This window comes from Aristolochia californica, unplaced genomic scaffold (genome assembly GCF_029961685.1).
Source record: "Aristolochia californica isolate CCGP_79_NKW_82.1479 unplaced genomic scaffold, dmAriCali1.0.hap1 SCAF_7, whole genome shotgun sequence".
Lineage (NCBI taxonomy): Eukaryota > Viridiplantae > Streptophyta > Magnoliopsida > Piperales > Aristolochiaceae > Aristolochia > Aristolochia californica.
Genome location: NW_027182268.1, coordinates 4,733,363 through 4,752,050, shown reverse-complemented (window position 1 = coordinate 4,752,050; position 18,688 = coordinate 4,733,363). Strand labels below are relative to the sequence as shown.

General features: G+C 36.5%; 1 protein-coding gene across 7 annotated transcripts; it reads right to left on the bottom strand.

Moving 5' to 3' along the window:
* Window positions 1–505: 505 nt before the first annotated feature.
* On the bottom strand, window positions 506–13,125 carry LOC137936322 (uncharacterized). Of its 7 annotated transcripts, none has more exons than XM_068780912.1 (15): window positions 12,844–13,125; window positions 12,658–12,759; window positions 11,520–11,600; window positions 8,678–8,787; window positions 8,458–8,593; window positions 8,288–8,386; window positions 8,067–8,172; window positions 7,442–7,830; window positions 7,186–7,353; window positions 6,485–6,682; window positions 5,648–5,968; window positions 5,436–5,524; window positions 1,367–1,458; window positions 1,036–1,102; window positions 506–853 (listed from the first exon to the last, which is right to left on the bottom strand). In XM_068780912.1, exons 1-14 carry the CDS (start codon window positions 13,087–13,089, stop codon window positions 1,086–1,088), a joined length of 2,154 nt encoding a protein of 717 aa, XP_068637013.1. In that variant the 5' UTR covers window positions 13,090–13,125; the 3' UTR covers window positions 506–853; window positions 1,036–1,085. The 7 variants fall into 7 exon arrangements, with proteins under 7 accessions (XP_068637013.1, XP_068637010.1, XP_068637014.1 ...); XM_068780910.1 differs by having other exon boundaries at window positions 842–853; window positions 1,317–1,458; XM_068780909.1 differs by having other exon boundaries at window positions 1,036–1,458.
* Window positions 13,126–18,688: the final 5,563 nt, after the last annotated feature.

The window sequence follows — 18,688 nt, the reverse complement described above, 5'->3', positions numbered from 1 at the left end:
AAGAGCAAGGAACTAAGTTGGCTAGGGAAGCTACTGGTGAAGAAGCCATAGAGCAAGCAACATAACACAAGCACTATTCAAACAATCAAAGAACATTCAAAGACTAGAAGAAACAAAAAGTTGAGTTTGATGGAAGTATATTGTTCAAACAACATATTTCAACTGTTCAAACATTCAATTCAAGAAATTAGAAAAATTATCATTCAAGCAATCACTTGCACGACCCTTTAAATATTTTAATGGATGAAAGCAAAAGGAAGTGATGAGGAATGGAGACCATTCAAATGTATGTTCACAATGTTTGAATGTCAAACTACCTAACAACGATGAAACAAACAATTATTGTAGAGGAAGATTTCTAGCTTCGATCTGACCATTGTAGGTCTCCAAAACTTCTATATGACCTGTTGTTGTAAACAATTGCTCAAAACAAAGATTTTTCAATATTGTTCACATTTTGAGCAATTATTTGATTGATTTTAAATAGAGGATAAAAGGTCATTTTTAGGCAAAACGGTTATTTTTTTAATGTTTGATTTTCTTTTGTTTAAGTTATTTCTTGTTCCAAATCATTCTCCAAGTGTAGTTGCACACCCAAGCACTCTCTCACTTTGAAACTAAATTTTGACTCTTGATAAGTAGTCAGCTTGGACATTAATTTCATAATAGATATGTTAGAGTCCTCCATTCACCACAACTAGTTAGTTTGCTGACAACATCACAGATGATTGGCCTGGATGATGGTCACCAGTTCTGTTTTCAGGAGATACACTCCTACGTTCTGGTCCCCCTTCCTCGGGATTTATGTAAGCCATTGCAGCACAGGAGTAATGGCACCAACGTCGAAATTCTTCTGCAAGCCCCAATGCATTAGAGGAAATTTGTTAAATATAAAAGGGTCGTTTGCTAATCTCACTCTTCATCCTTAGACTGCAAAATATAACCATGTTTCTCTTCTTTTTCTTGGAGAAAAGCAAAACCTTGTTACTTGCTCCAATTACATCTACAAAACCTAGAAAGTACAGGAAATATTACCTTGTAACTCTCAGAGACGCCGGTGAAGTGATTTGAGTGAACCATTGACCTTATGGCTCTTTTACCTCTGTTACCAAAAAAAACTTTTAAGAGATGCATCTTTAAGTAATCTAATAATTTAAAAGAGAGTATCTGTAAAGAAGAAAAGAAGGATTGGGCAGGGGGAATCTTTCTCCTTTGCCACACAATATGTTGCATCTAATTTTCTTTGCCAAATAAGAATGCTTGCCTAAACAGCATATGTGATACTCATCTTTACTATAGGATTTAATTATGAAAACCTTAGCATCCTTGTAATCTGAGGCAAAGTCTGATCGATTGTATATCTCACTTGGTGCAGTGGCTATAGATTCATCGCTTTTGCCATCAGCAGAAGGATTTGGATCTAGGATCCAAGTCTTTGGCTTAGAGGCCCTTGGACATCTGAGGCAATATTATGAGGAAAAATCAGCAACTGACAAACGAAGTCTCCAACAATCAAACAGCACAACTAAATCTAACCAAAAAAAAGATCGGGTCTTTACAATCTGGTGATTCATCATAGCACTGCAATTTGTAGAAAGTAATTCATACAAGAATGTAAGGATCACAAGGTTCAGCATATTTCTGTCTCCAATTGTTTCGAACAAAACTTACTTCATTTCAATTTAAAATTGCAACTAATTGTTTGAACAGCTGACTTCATTGAGCAGAATCATGCATGATTCTTTCAAACAAGCATGACTGTTTACTGCTTCAACAGGCTTTAGACTTGTATGGTTGTGTGCTGCATTACTGAATCCCTCCTGAGCAACTATAAATTATTGAGTGGAGCCTTTGAAATAGATAGATGTGCCTTTTTAAACACATGCACTTGACACACTACATGACCCTACAATTGAATTTTGTGAGGGGACAGCCCACTGACTCATTTATGGTCATTGAAAGATGAGCAACTATGTTTCTGTGCATTTGAGTCTGCCTTTTACTGACAGATGGTGATGGTGATCTTTAAATCCAACTGGTTCCAAAACATATTTCTTTGTCTCTAACTGTTTCGAACAAAAACTTCATTTCAATTTCAAATTGCAACTAATTACTTGAACAGATGATTTGAATGAGCAGAATAATGCATGATTCGTTCAAACAAGTATGAGTGTTTACTGCTTCAACAGGCTATGTTATGGTCTCCCTTCTTCCTCAAGCCCCAATGCATCAGAGAAAATTTGATTAGTAGAAAGGGTTGTTCCCATCCTTAAGACTGCAAAACAGTGAAGCGATTTTGGTGAACCTTTGACCTTATGATTCTTTTATCGTCGTCTCTATTGTTACCACAAAACCTTTCACAGAGATGCATCTTTAAGATTTCAGGAACCCAAGTGAATGACACTTTCCTAGAGATGAACCCAGAGAGGGGAAATACCAAAAGAACACAAATACAGTAAAATCCTAAGCGCGTGGAAAATAAAACTAGAAGTGAAGAGGGAGAGAGGGAGATGATGAAGTAGCAGGTGGTGATCTTTTCTCTTCTAATTGTTCTTCACTACCTTTCTCATTTAACTTGAACCTGGCCTTCCTTTCCAGCATCTCAAGGCCCTGTTCCAATTTCACCAGTTCAGTTGAAATGGGAAAGTTAAACAATTGTTTTACCAAAGGACTGTAAATAAAAAACTTGGCCTAAATTGCACAGAACAATGCTAGTAGGGAGATCCGCAAATATCTCATAATGAAATGTACAGCCACTCTGTACTCGTTATGGAGGAGAAGCGCTATACCTCCTTTTGGTCACAGGTTTGGAACACCTTTAAAATATGCCACCTAGCTAAAACTATACAAAGTACTACTAATAATTTAAAGAGAGTGCACACAGGAGAATGGAAAAACATCAAGAACTCCATTACAACTACACAGTGAGCAAGAGCCAATCCCTCTTCTCCTACTTTTATTAATTGCAAGGCAGTTTTTGCCATTCATAGCCAACCCAGGATTAGACACCAAAATCAATGTCTTGATACACGACCCCATGTTTGTAGATTCGACCATAGGAGGTTGTTTTGGATCCATAACCATTTAGTGGTATCTGTTGCTGGGAGGCCCTATGAAAAAAAACTAAAAGTTAACATTCAACTAATTAAAATAAAAATAATAGAAGCCCAAATGACTTGCAGAAACAAACCATACCACTCCAGCAGCTAAAGGCGAGAAGTTATGGGCAAATGAACCCATAGTAATCAGCAATTGAGGTGAAGAGGTGGGAGCTGGCAATGAACCCAAAGACCTGTGGCCATCTAGTGACTTTGACCGATCTGTCCTAGGCCCAAATTCGAACAGATCAAACCCTAGTCTCAAGTCATGAAAAAGAGCATCAAAGCAGCTTTTGATCAAACATAATACAGAAAAATAACCAGGGATGGATGGTGATAGACTCTTTAGTCTAATCAGCATACCATTAGCATTGGAAGATTTGGTAAGAAAAGCACCTCGTGGTTCAACACCAGCTGGTATTGGAAGTTCTCGCTAAGAAACTGAAGCCTACGAATTAATGTAAGGCATATTAGGTGGCACAGGCTATTGATAGTAAGGACCAGTGAATGGAAATTGTTGTAGTTAGTACATTTGACCATCTCCTCTCACTGAAGGCATGGGGGTTGTGGCAGGGGAACAAGGTCCATATGGCACTAGAGTGGAGAAGAAGAGATGGAGTCTCATTGTAGAGGCCCTGCAAGATCACAGAACTGAAGTGGTTGAAGAGGTTAAGATGGACAAAGGAATCCAAAGGGGAAAACAAGAAGATTTAACACTTAAAGGAGATCCCAGTTCTATGCCTTCAGTGACCGAAACATCAAGGGGATCTTCTCTCACCAGTCGTAAGGATTTGATCCTGTCCTTTTTGAGATCCATTAGCAAAACAAGAAAACAAAGAAAAAAAATATTCACGGACGCTGAATAGAGAAAAGACACTCCCCACCCGGTGAACCGAAATGAAACAAGAAAACAAAGTTAAAACCGAAAGACTCGAAAGACCAAAAAATCAAGGGGATGTTCTCTCACCAGTCGTAAGGATTTGATCTGTCCTTGTTGCTCTGCTGCCATCAATCGGAGATCTCGAGGAGTACGAAGAAGGGAAAAGATTGAGGAGTTTTCCTCCTCTCTTTAATTTATAACAGCCCAAGAAAGGTTTACGCGCGAGTACCAGAATTTTGAAACGAGGGTATTGCCGTCAATTGCATGAACAACTGCTGGCGCAAGTATTATTAACACCTCACACCCATGGTGCAATGACAAGTCATTTGCTTTGGTGTTTCAAGTAGAATAAGCTTTCTAGATGGATGACCATAAATCTGGTGTTCCACGAAGTGTAGATCAAACATGGTTAATGTTTAATAGCAACAAATAGGGTCTAGGGAAGGAGTTGTCAAATAACAACATTTATGCTATCAAAGGAGTTGATGATGTTGGCCATTGGCTAGATTGGATATTCTTCTTGAACAAACACTTACACCAATTTGGAGGGTACAAATGAAGATGAGAAGAAATATATGAGGGCTGATCCAATACGAAAAACCATTTAGTATGAAACACGCGAAACGCTGTCTCAGCCGTCCAATCAACGGCTATCTCAACCATCCGATCATGATCGGACGGCTAAGATAACCGTTTCACATATTTTGCACCAAATAGTTTTTCGTATTGGATCAACTATGTCAGAGATAGAGCACAGATGCAAGGTAGAAGAAAATGTAAAGGGCAAAAATAAATAAGAAGATAATGGAAAAGATGAAATTCCGCTGGTAAGTATCACCTTTTCAGTCGCCTTGTCCTCCACAAAGAAAGTGTCAGTATGGAACTGATCAGAGCAACTAGAAGCTGAAGTTAACTTGCTAATAGACACTAGCCTTTCCTTTTAACTGAAGGACCTAACAAGGTATATTGTCAAGTTTTGCATACAAAAAAAATGATAGTTCACATCAGCAAGGCCAACTCTGGGTAGGAGATTACCATTTCTTACCATGTTCTGATCTGTGCCATAATAAAGCAGAAGATTGAGAAAGTTACCTTGATCCTGAGTGAGTTCCTACCATGCACCCACAAAAGAGCGAGGAGGGATTTCCTACCATCCTTTCGTTGTGGGGAAGCCACATGACAGCAGAAAGGATAGAAAATCCATATCCCATCAACAAGAAAAAGAGGGAAAGAGACCTCAACATGGATTGATGAATCCTTTCTATGTAATATATACTATTCGTGATTTTATTAAAAAATCAAGCTGACAAGGATTTGTGATTGTTATGAAGGATGGTACATGATGTGGTAATTATGGTTTTAAAACAGTAAATACAACCAAGGCTATGGCACAATTTGAATAAAAAATGAACAAATGAGATGTGTTTGGTTTCTCAGTATACACAAGTAACGCTTACGCGAATATTTGCTGTATAACGGTCTCTGCATTTCCATTGAACTGTGCAAGAAGATGAATGGCATCAGCCCTTGGCAATGCAAGGAATTCCTGCAGCAATTGAAGCAAAAAAAAAATGACAGATTCATTTTTTACAGCAATACAATTATGCTATTTTCTTTTTCTTTTTTTTCTTTTTTTTTTAATGGAAAGCTATAGGAAGTGGTGCCTCACCATAACCTTTAAAATTGCAGTTTCATCACAGATAGCTTCCGAAGGTAAAAGTTGGTTAGGGCTGCTGCTGTCTTTTGGGATCCGGTTGGTTGAGGATACAGTGATCTGAGAGCCGTGGGTGGAGGCGTCTGTGTCTGTCTTGGATGCAGCATCCATGCATAAAAGGGCATCAATTTCTTTCAAACAATCAATCTTGAGTAGTCCTTCAAATTTGTCATCGCACATTTGCAGCCTGAACCATTCACTATGCGTGTGCAATGTTGCTCTCATTATCTTCATCAGTTGTGGTTCCTCTATCCCCAGCTTTCTACCCATTGCCACCTGCAAGAAGAGATCCCAGTGAAAAACATTTTCCTTGAAAATATTAGCAAAACTTTCTTTGTTGGGTATCCCCCACCATAAACTCAGAATAAGAAATGTCAAGGAATAGTCCCACATGGATTAGTGAATATAAAGATTTTGAGTTTATTAGTTGGGAAAGAGGTTCCTAAGTTGACTAGTTATTTTGGGATAGGGCCTTGGATCTAATTTAACATGGTATCAGAGTAGGTACCCATATGTGGCCTGTACCTAAAAACTATCTACTTGTAGAGCCACAAAAGAGGGTCTACACCTAAAAAATATCCACTTGTAGAGCCACTAAAGAGGGCCTACTCCTAAATTATCCACTTGTAGAGCCACAAAAGATGGTCTACACATGAGGGGGAGTGTTAAGGAATAGTCCCACATGGATTAGTGAGTACAAAGATCTTGAGTTTATTAGTTGAGAAAGAGGTTTCCTAAGTTGACTAGTCATTTTGGGATAGGGCCTTGGACCCAATTTAACAAGAATAGTACCTGGAGGGAGCTTGCGAGAATTGATAATTGCACACCCTTGGATGGTGCATCACCACTAGGCGTCAGCAATGTCAACAAAGTCTCTTTCAACGGTTTCAACAAATCTGGATTGCTGGCTGCAAGAGGAGCCATGTAGGAGGAAGCAATCTTCAAAGCCCCGGTATGATCACCAGTACTAACTAATTTAAGAAATTCGACCTAACAGAAAAATGCTGATCAGACTCAAACTTGAATGTACTATTATCACCCTTATTAAAAAACAATTAAATCATGCCTCAATACTGTCATTACAGAGCCTCCTGCTACCTATAAACTATAAAGTACTGCCTCATGGAACAGAACCATTTAAGGAAACAAGAAGCATAATCTCCATGTTCCTGACTTTTTTCTCTTCTTGCATATGAACCAGTATCTGAAGTAGATTGAGCCTTTGGTTTGATGGTCACATTAGGGTAGTTTGAGGTCTAGGCTTCAAGTCTCATCAGTGGACATGAGATACAGTGCTTAATACAATTAAATAAAAATAAATAAATAAAATCAGTATTCAGCTAAAGAGGGTGTTTCCTGCCAGAATGTTGTTGTGGGTAAACTCCCTTCCCTTGTAAACTTTAGGCTTGACATTTTCCTTTCCCTTCCCTTCATATTTATGTTTTAATGCAAAGTGAACCATAATAGAAAGAAAAACAATCAGTTACTCTAACCTGTTTCAGTTGGAAGAGTAGAACTGGATTTTGCACAAAAAAGTTAGGATCAGTGGCATTTACTTCATCCACAACCTCTGCAGCCATTCCTTTACGAGCCAATTCCCTGATCTCTAGTATTATCTCATACTTCTGACTGTTCTTGGCATTTGACAAATTTGATGATACCTGCAAAGCCAGAAACTTGATTACTAATAACTATAGTTCATTAAACATGTTTTGCCATACCTAACAAGATTAATGCAGATTGACAGACCTGCTTCCCTTCTGCGGCATTTCCACAAACTTCCTTAAAAGGGAGCTCATTTTTACTGCAGTCCACAAGGGAAACATCAGAGGGTACTTCAGACTTCTCAACTCGTCCTCTCCATCTCTTGCGGCGGGACCCATCCGTAGTAGCATAGCTCCTGATCTTCTGTGACCTTCTACAAGGACTTTCCGCATGTAGTTCACTTGTGCTACAATCTTCCTGATTGCTCATGATATCACTAGCAAATCTCAACTCAAAGTCATTACTGTGTGATCTCACTGTTTCAGTGTTAACAGATATCTCGCCATCTGAAGATTTACATGTTCCACATTCCATGTTGAGAGATGAGCAATCTCTAGAAGAACTAGATTCAAGTGGCTCAATGATTGTTAAATCTAATAGAGAAGTAATGAAACCAAGTGTTAATCATAAACAGCTTAGAAAAGTGGGACAAATAGATAAATGTAGGCCATAAAATTGGTATGACGAGCGATGACAAAATAATGAAGGGTTCATTGCATTCACAAGTGAAATGGATGCTAATTTTCTGAATGAAATGCTATCATCATGTTAAGCACATAAACCTCAAATGGAATAGCAACTATCTCAATAACAACAAAAAGTGCTGCACCTGTACTTGATGCAAGGCCACTGTCCAAAATTCCCCTATAGATACAATATTCACGAACCAGCTCATCAAGCATAGGTATATCCAGTCTCATCCGACATAATTCATTCTGTGAAAATATAAAAACATAACAGCATTTGCTCAAAGAAAGACCAATATATCTCCAACATACACCTGCAGAAGTTGCAAATATATAAATGAATAAAAAAAAAATTACAAAAAACCTGAAATGCCTGGAATAAAGCGCCTTTAGCAAACTTTAAGCTATCAACTGCACCCTGTCTCGTTAGCTCCACAGCATGTGCAAGAGCTTGGATATCAACCTGAATACAGAGTAACAGAAGTTAGAACATGAAAGCTCAAGAACTAAGACAGTGTTAAAAGTGCAACCTACTTCATCAAATGGAGGTGCCTCATACAGAATTTCTTCTGGAATTGTAGGAGAATCACGTTCCTCAAGGAGCAACCTCTCTGTAAGATCTGATATAGGGGATGAGATCCCCTGACCAAAGCAAAATCCTTTGTGTATGCTACAGATTTTTGAAGTGTAAGTAAGAGTGTGCAAGCAAAAAACATATGCAAGAAAAGAGAGAGAGAGAGAGAGAGAGAGGCACCTTATTAAATACCTCAGAGTCATTGATAAGAGGGGATCATAGGCGCGTAAATGGGCTCTGAGAACTGAAGCCAGTAATCCAGCAATCTCCAGTCTCTTCTTTTCTGACCACTGAAAGAAAATATTCTAACAATATATTCAACTACAACGTGGCTAACTTCTCAATGAAATCCCTCAGAGAGAACTGTTCATCCACTAGAATCACTAGCAACAGAACAAAGTGCAATTTGAATTTTCAACATTTACAAAAATCAGACTTTGATATCAATTGTGCACTCAATAAATGCTTCAGCCACAATAATGGCTCCAGACATTACTAAGTGTTTCAATAAAATGGGCAGGCAAATGCCTTCACCAGTCCATTTGTTTCAAAAAGTTTGTAGGCCAAAATAGTGCATCGATAGTCCTTCTGTCTTATTTTCTCCTTCATTTCCAATGAGAAAATTTCAAGTTTCTTGGATATCCTTCCTTTTCTTATATATCCCTCTATATCTCAGTAAACTATCAAATCATGGTTATTTGCATCATGTTCCAGTTGCTCACAAGCTTATTCTACATGAGACGAAACTTTGGAACTAAAGAAGCTCTAGTAGCAACTCACAATTGGAACTTCACTTCCCTTTTGAGCCCCCTCTTTTTCCATTTGTCTCTTGCTTGTTTTATGTATTATTCTTTGTATCTCTATCCTTAGGGAGCTTTCTTAATTCAAAGTAGGTTTTTTTTTTTTTTTTTTTTTTTTTTTTTTTATGAAGATGTAATTATATTAACAAGAGAAAAATTACAAAGGGAGAGGGAGCAAATCCCAAACAACAAGAGATTGCAGAGTCACTCCCTACTTGGCAAGCACATCTGCTGCCGAATTTGCGGATCTCGGGATGTGAGACCTAATACAAGAGAATAGTGAGGCGATTTCTAGAATCTCCCGAAAGATGCCCCAATGGCGCCACGGGCAAGGGGAAGCACACTCGCACTAGCCAATGACCACCTTCGAGTCCCCTTCAATGTGAAGGGGACCACTGCAATTGTCTCTAAAAACGTGAAGCCCATTGAGGAGGCCATGGAGCTCAGCCAATGTTGAGTCACAAATGCCTAATGGGCCGGCATAAGAGAAACACTAGTTGTCGGATGGATCCGAGATAACTCCCCCAAAACCAGCGATCCTAGGATTGCCGAGAGAAGAGTCATCAAAATTCAACTTTAGGTAACCAGCTTCAGGGGGAGTCCACTCCCGCATGACTTGGACCTTGGTCCCAATGTGCATCATTGCCAAACTGCTCCAGCTTTCACAGATAAAGGTACCCTCAAAGGAGGAAAAAGACTTCTTAGTCCACTCCCGAAAAAGACTTCTTTTCTTTTCTTTTTTGAAAAGTACTAGGCTGATTTTTCTTTCTTGAAGTTTCTATAGGTAAAATTGAATGATAGTGCTTGCTGAAATTATTAACCTAATTTTGGCCACTATAGTTTGCCTCAGGTCCAGTATTATCAGACACTAGCTCAGGGTAGATCTTTGATGACATCAACAGCACAACCCACCACCTTTCTCCAGTAGTATGGGTATTGCAGGGACATTGTCTTCGTTGTGCTTCCTGAATTCCCTCAATTCATCTTGGAAGCATACTTTCTAATCACTCACACCCAAAAATATGAGTTTTGGTGACTTGAAGCTACAACTTCTCACCCAAAGTTAAAAGACCACATAAATAGTGCTAAGAGTTTCTCATTCAACAACTCTTAACTGTTCCCACTGTACTGAGACTCTTAACTGTTCCCACTGTACTGAGAAGGTCAACTCTTACTCAAGGAAGATGTGCACAAATTGAAAAGTTGTTCCAAATTGTAACCACATTGCATCATTACTTAAAAGCCAAGAGAACTGATTTTTCAGTTGTTTTGGCATGGAGAATTGGCAGCAACCTGGATCACCTGATTTTCAAGAAAAGTAACAGGTCTTTTCTGAAATGTATAGAAATTTTATAACCCAGAAAAGGAAGGTGAGATAGCTCTAATAAGTTATTCTTTTACAAAGCTCTTGTTAGTTTTTAATCATTGCAGGTACTAACCAAGGAAGTTACCAAGGCACAGAAAACCATATTCTCTTTGCTACTTGGATTCGAAAGCATGATCAACATTCTAACTATCTAGCTGTCCCACTTGCTAAATATGCATCAGCGACTTAAAGTAGAATTCTTTACCCAAGTTGCTTACTGCAAAGTACAGTCTCCAACTCTCCTTTGAATTTGGTTTCAACAAGAAAAACCACCAAAATGATTTCTTTGAATAGGCAAGAATTTTGATAAAAACAAAAGCTAAAAACTGGCAAACTGTTAAACAAATTCCCCCTACCCATAATATGTCAAGGTCGTATGAGTGCATGGCAAACAAATTGTGTGCCAGGAGGAACTATACATTTTCCAAACATCCCCTTAATCTTGAGCAGCTTTTGCATATGCATGTATTTAGCTTCAAAAGTTTTCATATTGTATTTAGCTTCATTTACCTTCCATCAGCAACCATTCAGAAAAAGAGGAGAAACTCATGCTTTAACTTACTCATAGGAAATTGCTATGGTTAACTCCCTTCCTCTTATAGCAGGCCTGAGCCTTATCCTATCTGATCCCCCTCTAATTCACTTTCTCAAAACAAAAAAGGAGGAGAGAAATTGGCCTCCAACCTATTAGATTTATGCAATTACTAGGAAGTTTCACTGATGTACATGAACTACAGAAAAGGTCAAAATTCATCATGAAAAAGTATTTGAAACCTCCATAATAAACAGGTAACAATAATAACCTATAAAATAATAATAGGAAATAAAGTGGAAGAAGTTATATAATAGGACTCACCTCATTTGCTACTGGAGAGGTTTGATCTTCTTTGTCAAAAATGAATGCAAGTAGAACATGCTTGAACTCCTCATATGCTTCCTTCAAATAAATAAAAACAGAATCAGGAGTTTCAAGAGCCAAGAACCATATAAGATAAAAAAATGAACACAAAACAGGAAGATATCCACTTGGATTAAAATTGTGATTTATCCCATCTGCATGATGAATTTGCTCACAAGAAACTTAGATGATAAGAGACTCAATGGGCAAGTGCATCAGTATGATTCTGGATGAAAAATGAGGAGGCAGGCTTCTTAACTGTTCTTTAATGTCTGGAGCAGTTGACAGCAATAAGCAAAACTGTCTATTTCAGCTACCATCAATTGTCCCACTATCCCAGTTTGCTTGAGTTAAAATCCTACTTCTCACTGATGAAGATATTAAGGCCATGCTTGGAACACAGAAACTGGAAAAAAAAGTTTTTTTTTGTCTTATTTGGATGCCCATGGTAAATGAGAGAGAAAATGGAAGAGAAATATAGTTTCTTCTGTTTGGATACACGTGGAAAATGAAAAAAAAAAATTAGCAATATTTTAAAATTTTGATGATTAAGATTTTCTCTCAAGTTTCTATTTATTTTCTTTTCTCCCCAAATTCCATCATTTTGTGAGAGAAAAATTATTATCTAAGAGAAAAAGTGATTTTCTCTATTATTTTCTTTTCTCTCAATGATTCTATGCTGCCAAACAACAGAAAATAACTTTCTCTCCCCCTATTCTTTTCTTTTCTTTTCTGTGGGTTCCAAACAGGCCCTGAGCCAGAAAATAATGCGCAAGAAAAATCTCCTGTAGAGAATCTCTTATGGGGGAGAAAATTCTGTAGCAAGATGCTTGCGAATCCCACTGATGATTCGAATCACTCGTTCATATGCCATAATTGTCACGTCAATGTCATTCGTCATTCCCCTTCATAACATGCCATCATTGTATGGCTTTATCGGTAAAATCTGAAACCCGACAAAATCTAATCTTTCCTAACTACCATGGCTATGAAGAAATTGATTCTCCCCGTTTGATTACAATCCTAACACGCCTCCATCTTAAAAGGGAAGAAGAATCATGTCCAAAACACAAAAGTACAACAACTTTTTACATACCGGATAGGCATTGAGGGCACAAAGAGCGAGAGAAGTCCTCAAACATTCAATCGCAGCATCACGATCACTAGCCGTTCCTCTCCTTAGAAGCTCAATAAATTTCTACACAGACCAAAAAGAAAAAAAAAAAACAATCACTAGACCAAAACAAGAAGTTAAAGAGCAATGTGTAACAATCCGAACTACCTGTTTCTGCAACCGAAACTGAAGGCGGTGGTCTTCGAGTAAGTTAGGCGCGTGGGAGTGGAGAAGCTCGATTGCGGCGTCAATATCACCTACCTCGAGCGCCCGACGGATATGACGGATGAGAACACGCGATCGGTACGAAGAGGATGAAGGGGAGGATAAAGCATCCTCCAAGAGGTTCTCAGATTTGGCGAAATCAATGACAAGGGAATCCAAGGCTTCCCAATTGATGGGCAGAGAGTCCATTTCGCAGAGAAGAGAGTAAGATTGGGATTTGGGGAGAAAAGAAAGTCACTTTTTCTCTTAGATAGAGAAAGCTTGCGTTGTTGGCTGACGATAGAGGAACCTCGAAGAACAAAGAATGAAGGGCGTATGAGACTTACTTTTTTCTAAGAGATGTCTCAAAGTACAAAGTTAATTTTGCTCCTTATTAAAATGCCTTTTTTTATTATTAAATTTAGATTTCTTTATTTAAAACCAAGCTATATATGAAAAGGGTGATTTATTCATCTCATTTGATTTTAATAAGAAGCTTTATTATTCCAAAAAGAGTGACTCTCCTCCATTCTCCACTAACAATGGAATTTGTTGATAGTAGCAGAAGGGATGTATAACAAAATTGTGATTTGCTTGAAATAATAAGATGATTACCTTACAAAGTATGTGTTAATAAGATTTTTTAGGTTGTTTGCCAAGTAGAGGACCATTGTTTGCCAAGTAGAGGACCACTTGTATAGACATGGGATGTCATCCAGTTATACTCGATGGACGTTTTATGGAGAAGGGTTCACTAGGGTACTTGTCAAAGACAACCTTCTAAAGCCTAGATTGACCATCGAGTGGGGAACAACGGCTTTATACATGATGGAATCCATCGTCTCATCCATGACATGCAAATAAAATAGACATTTGCCAGTGATTGTCAACTAGGGCATGGAGGTTTATTGGGACATGGAATAAGTGGCAACTATAGGTTTATATACTTGTTGGTGGATGCCAATAGAGAGTTGTTTCTTAGTTGTTAGAGATTTTCTAAGCTAAAGTTTCTTATGAGTTTGTTCCATATCAAGACAATATGTAGCATGTTAGAAAAACAATGGATAAATATACTCTTGTTGAGGAAAAAAACTTTCTCTTTGGGTGAGTTATTAACTCACAACTATTACGAGGCTAAAACTTTTTTGATCGAACTGAGATTTCATTATGATAAGATACATGCGTATAAAATTATTATATCTTATTTTAGAAGGAAGACAAATATCCACAATGTCGAGTCGAGGTACATGTTGTCAAGAAACAAATAGACTAGTGCCTTATAAAGTCCTATGTTGTTTTCTATTCTAGTCATGACTTCAATGGTTGTTTACATCAAAAGAAATAGTTTTGGAGATGAGGTGACATACGAAGATACACCTAGATGCAACAAATACATTGAGACAAGGTTAGTCCAAACATTAAGCAGACATGAATTACTCCCGCATTTCTCAATTCATCCAATTAGGCTGTTAGTCCAAAATGATCTCCTCTTCATTTGAATCACGTCAGGTAATGTGCTCAGGCAAAAATGGGGGAATTAGGTTTCATACCTATTTTGCAAATCATCCACATGAATCGCGCACGTAGGGGTGGCATCGAGCCGAGCCGAGCTTGATTTAAATATTTCGAGCCGAGCCTCATCTCGAGCCTAAAATTGTTATCGAGCTCGAGCCCACCGAGTTCGAGCTGAACTCGAGCCTCAACATACATTTACAAATTTTCAAAAAATATATTTCAAATAAAATATATATAAAATTATACATACATTTTACATAAAATTGGGTATGACCTCTACATAAAATTGGGCATAACCTATATATATATAATACATGTATAAGATTGGGCATAACCTCTACTTAAAATTAAGCATAATCTATAATTATAATACCTGTATAAAATTCGACATGACCTCTATTTAAAATTGGGCATAATCAACATACATAATACCTGCATAAATACTCCATAAAATTGTTTATACATTCCATAAACACCCCAAGAAATTTTTTATACACTCCATAAACTAGTTTAAACACTCCATATACTGCATAATATTATAAATAAATTGCATACAATAATCAAACATAGCAAAATTAAATTAAATATCACTATCAATTTATAATCACCCAAATAAAAACTATAAATCCATTATAAATTTACAAACTATAGCTATTTCTCTTCATGCTAGAAAATAATATACGTCCTTGCTTGAGCAAAATCTCCACCTATGACAAAAACAAAAAAATAAAATTAGTTATTATCAGATAAAAAATTACTCTTCCACTACTAGTTAATTAATATCGTTAAAAATATTAAAATTACCATGATGAGAAAAACATGAAAAATCATGTAGCTGGTAGCATTATCTCTGCACTCTTTTTCTCAGGCTGTAATCATAAAAAAAAAATTTAATAAATAATTAATCAAAGAAATTCACGTTTTGATTTTTCTTTATACCGTGAAGAGTTTGAACCCAATCACTGCCACAAACAAAGTTTGAAATGTATTTGGTACCAAAGAAGAACGATATGAGTCTATTACTTTACCACCAGCACTAAATAATGACTCCGAAGCTACTGTGGATATGAGAATTATAAGGGGGGTTACTCAACAAGCTTAAAATTTGAAGTTCATCTTCATCTCCGACTTCAATTTCATTTAATTCCTCTACATGAAATTCAATTTCAAACTTGGTGTTAGTGTAGATGAGTTCATATACATTGGAAAACAGTTTCCAGCGTTAGTGCCCCAAAATAAGAAAAATATAAAAAACAAGAAAATGAGGACTTATAATAGTATACTTAATTAAAACATAATATTTAAACTCCAAATTAGGTAAAACAAACATGATTACAACACAAATAAGTAATTTAATGTATAATTAATATATTAATTAATTAAATTATATATTATATTATTTAATGATCGCAATTTATTATACATTAATACAATAATTACGTAAGCCAATTAATTGTGTCCATGATTAATTATAAAAAATAAAAAAATAAACAGGAAAATTTGATCAAATGCTAACTTTAACACACTATATTTTTACGTATTATTGCATTGTCCAAAAGAGGAAAAACAAGTTGAGAATATGATTTGCAAGTTTTTTTTTTTTTTATAAAAATTACACGTGCGAAACTTGCATGTGTGAACTGCACGTGTGAGCTCGTACGCTGTGTGGTACAGAGCGTCGAGGGGGGAAAATAATCTCCCCCCCTCAACTTAGGTATCCGAACTTCATGTATCCGGGGGTTTTTGTGCCATTCCGGCGAGAGCGTGGCCGGCTGATTTGACAGCGGTAGAAGGCGATGGTAGGGGGGTGACGACGACGGGATAGGGTCCAGAGCAGCCGCTCTAGTTGCTGTATGACGAGGTGAGGGCGACGCTACGGGAGTCAACAACAACAACGATGAGAGGCAGAGAAGGCGATGAGCGGGGGGAAGGATTAGGTGTGGCGGCGGCGGAAGGGGCACTAGCAGCGAGAGGGAGAAGGGGTATGAGGCCGAGAGATGGAATTTTGGAGGAAGAAGAGAGAAGGGAAGGAGGAGACGACAGAGAGACCGAAAAAAAAAATTCGGGAGAGAGTGCGAGACTCGAAAATTTGCCCCATCCCGAGTCGGCTTGCGAGCCGACGAGCCGAACCTGGCTCTGCTCGAGCTCGACTCGTTAACCTAAACGAACCCATTTCTGAGTTCGAGTTCGGCTCGAGCTCAATATATAATGAGTCAAACCAAGCCGAACACAAGCGGCTCCAAGCCACCCCTACACGCGCGGGACACATTTCTCCCTCCCCCTGAAGGAAAAAATTTCCCTCATTTCCCTCTGTTCTCCCTCAGCCTTCCTCTCCCATCAAATTTTTCTCGCCCCCTCTCTTCTTCCTCTTGTCTTTGCTCCCTTCTCGGCTTTCCTCCCCCGATTTTTTTTCCCACTATCGAAGCGCTGCCTCCTTCGTCATTGCCTGGCCCACCGTTCTCCCGTCGTTATTAGTGTCGTGAGAAAGACAACGCTGGTTTAATTTTTCCTAACTTAGGAAAAATTAAACTGCATCATAACTTCATTATCCGTATTTTGTTATTTATAAAAAAATAGTTTTTATTTATTCAGTATATTTATTTTGTAATTATTATATTAAATTAGTGATTTAATAGTTGTAATTAAAATATTGTTGAAGTAAACATTTGATAAATTGTTTTGGTTTAATTATCCCATTGCTATAATTAATTCAACCAATGGTTTTAAATTTTGTGGTAATATATTATTAATTGATAATATGTAAAAATATATATTATGCTATTGATAAATTAATATATATATATATATATATTTATTTATTTATTTTTATTTTTTATTACTGTATTAAATAAATATTTTAATGTTAAAATATATCTTATATTATTAAAAAATATTTTATTTATTTATTATATTCGCTTCTATTATTTTTTTAATTTTTAATTTTTTAAATTTATTCTAGTCACACATAATTATTATATTAATTTATAATAAACTATAATAATTAAGTAATATAATATAGTCTTTCATTAATTAGTTTATTAATATATTTTAATACTACACATTAAATCACTTATAAGTGTAGTAACCATATTTATTTTGGTTAACTATCTGTTTAGGTATATATTCTATTTAAGTATATTATAAAAAGTTGCTCATTTTCTTGTTTACATCATATTTTTTATTTTGGGACACTAACACTAGAATCTGTTTTCCAGTGCACTTAGAACTCGTCTACACCCAAAAATTAGTTGAAGTTGAATCAATTCATTTAAGATGAATTGAAATCTTAACTTTATTTCAAGTTCATTGTTGACTAACCCAATAGATTCAAAACTTTGGCATTAATTTGATAAATTGTTTGGTAATATGAGCAATTAAAACATATGATTGTTGGTGTTGATGTTGTATGATTTATCTCCATGGATGCGCATAGAAAATTATTTCATGATAAGGTTACTAATTCCTAGGCCAAAATTGTTGTGAAATATTATTAATGTTTATTTGTGCCCTTGGAAGATGAATTGAAGGATATATGAGAGGAGGTGTGTGTAAACCCTTGACATATGTATTGCCGTTATCTCCCCACACTTATCGACACCATGAGGAAGACGATGTTGTTAATTTAATTTTTCCTAAGTTAGGAAAAATTAAACCAGCATTATTTATTCATTATATTTATTTTTTAATTACTGTATTATATTAGTAATTTAATAGTGAAATTAAAATATTTTTAAATCAAGCATTTGATCAATTATTTTGGTTTAATTAACTTATTCTTATAATTAATAAAACCAATTATTTTAAATTTAATATAAAAATATTATTAATTAATAATAGCATTTGATCAATTCTTTTTGTTTTATTATTCTTTTTTTATGTTAAAGTCTCATTGGCCTTGGGGATGATGTAGAACATTTAATTGAAAAATGTTACTATCTTCTTGTCAAGAACAAGAGGCTGACCAAGATGCTCATTAAAGAAAAAATTGAGGATGTAAAATTGAATGCTATCCAAAATGAGGTGGCTCCAACGTTGGTTGTCTGTATTGATGACCGTGAAAGTCAGGTGAAAGTCATGAATAATAAACAAAATGTGAGCATGTATATTCTAAATAATTGCATGAAAGATGTATTAGTCTTGTGAAACATGAGGTCTTAAAAGCCCAATATTACTCTCTAGAGAAAGAGAGAGATTCCTTACAAAGAAGACCCTTTTTTATGCCGAATTATTGTCTCCTGTCAAACCAGCATTTCCTTGGCTTTTGCACCATCATCCAATAATTTTCATATCCTAA

What these genes read in the sequence shown, in the direction of transcription:
- LOC137936322 (XM_068780909.1), bottom strand. Translation starts at nt 13,089, where the DNA reads ATGGACTCTCTGCCCATCAATTGGGAAGCCTTGGATTCCCTTGTCATT. An exon ending in AGGCACCTCCATTTGATGAA is followed by an intron (nt 8,387 to 8,457) that starts GTAGGTTGCACT and finishes CTCTGTATTCAG; the next exon opens with GTTGATATCCAAGCTCTTGC. An exon ending in TGGCCTTGCATCAAGTACAG is followed by an intron (nt 7,831 to 8,066) that starts GTGCAGCACTTT and finishes CTTCTCTATTAG; the next exon opens with ATTTAACAATCATTGAGCCA.